Source organism: Aptenodytes forsteri, unplaced genomic scaffold, assembly GCF_000699145.1.
Source record: "Aptenodytes forsteri isolate BGI_AS27 unplaced genomic scaffold, ASM69914v1 Scaffold841, whole genome shotgun sequence".
Lineage (NCBI taxonomy): Eukaryota > Metazoa > Chordata > Aves > Sphenisciformes > Spheniscidae > Aptenodytes > Aptenodytes forsteri.
Genome location: NW_008796189.1, coordinates 48,224 through 50,047, shown reverse-complemented (window position 1 = coordinate 50,047; position 1,824 = coordinate 48,224). Strand labels below are relative to the sequence as shown.

Sequence of the window (1,824 nt, the reverse complement as noted above, 5' to 3'; positions counted from 1 at the left end):
GGTCCCGCTGCCCCGGCTCCCACACAGCCGGACCCCGGCACCGCCCTCCCCGGGGTGCTGGTGTCTGGGAAGGGGCACGCGCCCTGGCCCCGTCCACAGCCAAGGGCAGGCTCAGGCGAAGACGGCGGAGTTTTGCCAGTAAGAGTAGACGAGGAAGCCGGTGAAGGTGCTGTCCGTCTTGACGCTGGCGTAGAAGCCGATGTAGTCCCCCACGCCCACCTGCACCCACACCTCGTCCTCGGGCTCCAGGCGGACCAGGGACCCCCCCGAGAGCGAGGTGGGCTTGGGCCAGTTCCCGTAGTACTGGAAGAAGGAGGCGATGGACTGGCCGTTCTTCATGATGTCAAACTGGAGGCTGGTGCGGTAGACGGTGGCGTGGACGGCAAAGTAGTAGAGGCCTGGCACCTCGCAGGTGAACTTGCCCGTGGCGGGGTCATAGTGGCCCTGCTCGTTGATGAGCACCACGTCAAAGCGGATGGGCTGGTCGGCCAGTGGCGGGCTGCGCGACTCGGAGCGCTTGGCGCTGAAGGCTGAGCGGGGGGCCACCGCGCACTCGCCCTGTGCCCCCTTCTCGCCGTGCATGCCGTCCACGCCGGGGCTGCCCACCTCCCCGCGGGGACCGGGTGCTCCTGGGGCAGGCAGGAGGGGGACAGGGTTACCTCTAAGCCACCGCCACCGGAACGGCCCCCTGCCATCTGAGCTCCCCCAGCCCCCCTGCCCAGCCCCAGTCCCACTGGGGTTACAAGCCTCCCACAGGCTGTGGGTGGTGAATACCCGCCATGGCCAGTGCTCTGCCTGGGGAAGCAGCACAATCGGGGAGGGCTAGGTGCCTGTGATAAGCGGGCACAGCGGCAACAGAGAGTTGGAGAAACCCCAGCCCAGGAGCTAGGGTGGGGATGATGCAGCCGTATTCCGGGGACAGTTTGGTGGGCCCTCCTAAAGCGGGGGGTGGAAGATAGGGATGGCAGTGAGGATGGGGAGAAATGCAGCTTTGCCAGTGACAGGGAGCTGCTGCCTGTTGCAGGAGCGCAGGGTCACCACAGGCAGGACCAGAGGGGTGGTGGTGGCATGAAAGGGGCACTTCTGCAGGATTTGCTCTCAGTTTGGCAATGGGGGGCTGTGCCAGCATCCAGGACTCACCCCCTGGCATGAGGGCATTCCCCACAGGCAGGGCAGAGCAGGTCCCCCTCCCCAGCCGGGATGTCTCCTTTCTTACCAGGAGGGCCCATCTCGCCCTTCTCCCCTGGCATCCCCATCGCCCCGTCCCGGCCATCTCGTCCGTCTCTGCCTGGCAGACCCTGGCCCCCGTGCAGGCCTGGGGTCCCCGGGATGCCCGGCTGCCCTGAGCACAGCCCAGGGATCTTGTTGTCTTCAATCTGCAAGGAGCTGGTGATGAGCCCAAGGAGGAAGAGGAGGAAGAGCTGCTTCATCTCGTCTGCCGTGGAGGGGCTGGAAGGGGGCAGAGAGGGTTAACGGCTCTGGGGACCTCAGTGAAGAGGGCTGGGAAACAGGCTTGCAGTGCCCCGCAGGGAGTGGGGGGGGGAAGGGGGAGTCAGCGGGAGACTGTTCCTCCCTTCTTTCCCCCTTGCCTTTTTGGCGGCTCCCCACAGCAAGGCCTGACCACTGGCTGCATCTGCTGCAGCATCCCCATCACCGGCTGTGCCACCACATCGCCCTGCAGCCCACCGGCATGCCCCTCCACGGGATGGCTCGTGGGGGTGCCGGGGCCAGGGAGCTGGGGAGGGAGCTGCGGCATGTGCGGGAGGCAGTAGCTCTGTGCGTGCGGTTGGGGGCTGTTTGGGATGGGAGCTGCCGGATCGGCGG

The 1,824-nt window shown here is 66.7% G+C and overlaps 1 protein-coding gene across 1 annotated transcript in view; it reads right to left on the bottom strand.

The window, feature by feature from the left end:
* Positions 1-98: 98 nt before the first annotated feature.
* C1QTNF5 (C1q and tumor necrosis factor related protein 5) overlaps positions 99-1,824 on the bottom strand; it is a 2,613-nt gene continuing 887 nt past the window's right edge. The window contains exons 2-3 of the mRNA XM_009287954.1: positions 1,217-1,449; positions 99-629 (exon numbers count right to left, since the gene is read on the bottom strand). Coding sequence (XP_009286229.1) covers positions 112-629; positions 1,217-1,430 — 732 coding nt within the window. The 5' untranslated portion in view covers positions 1,431-1,449 and the 3' untranslated portion in view covers positions 99-111. The remainder of the gene's footprint in view (positions 630-1,216; positions 1,450-1,824) is intronic.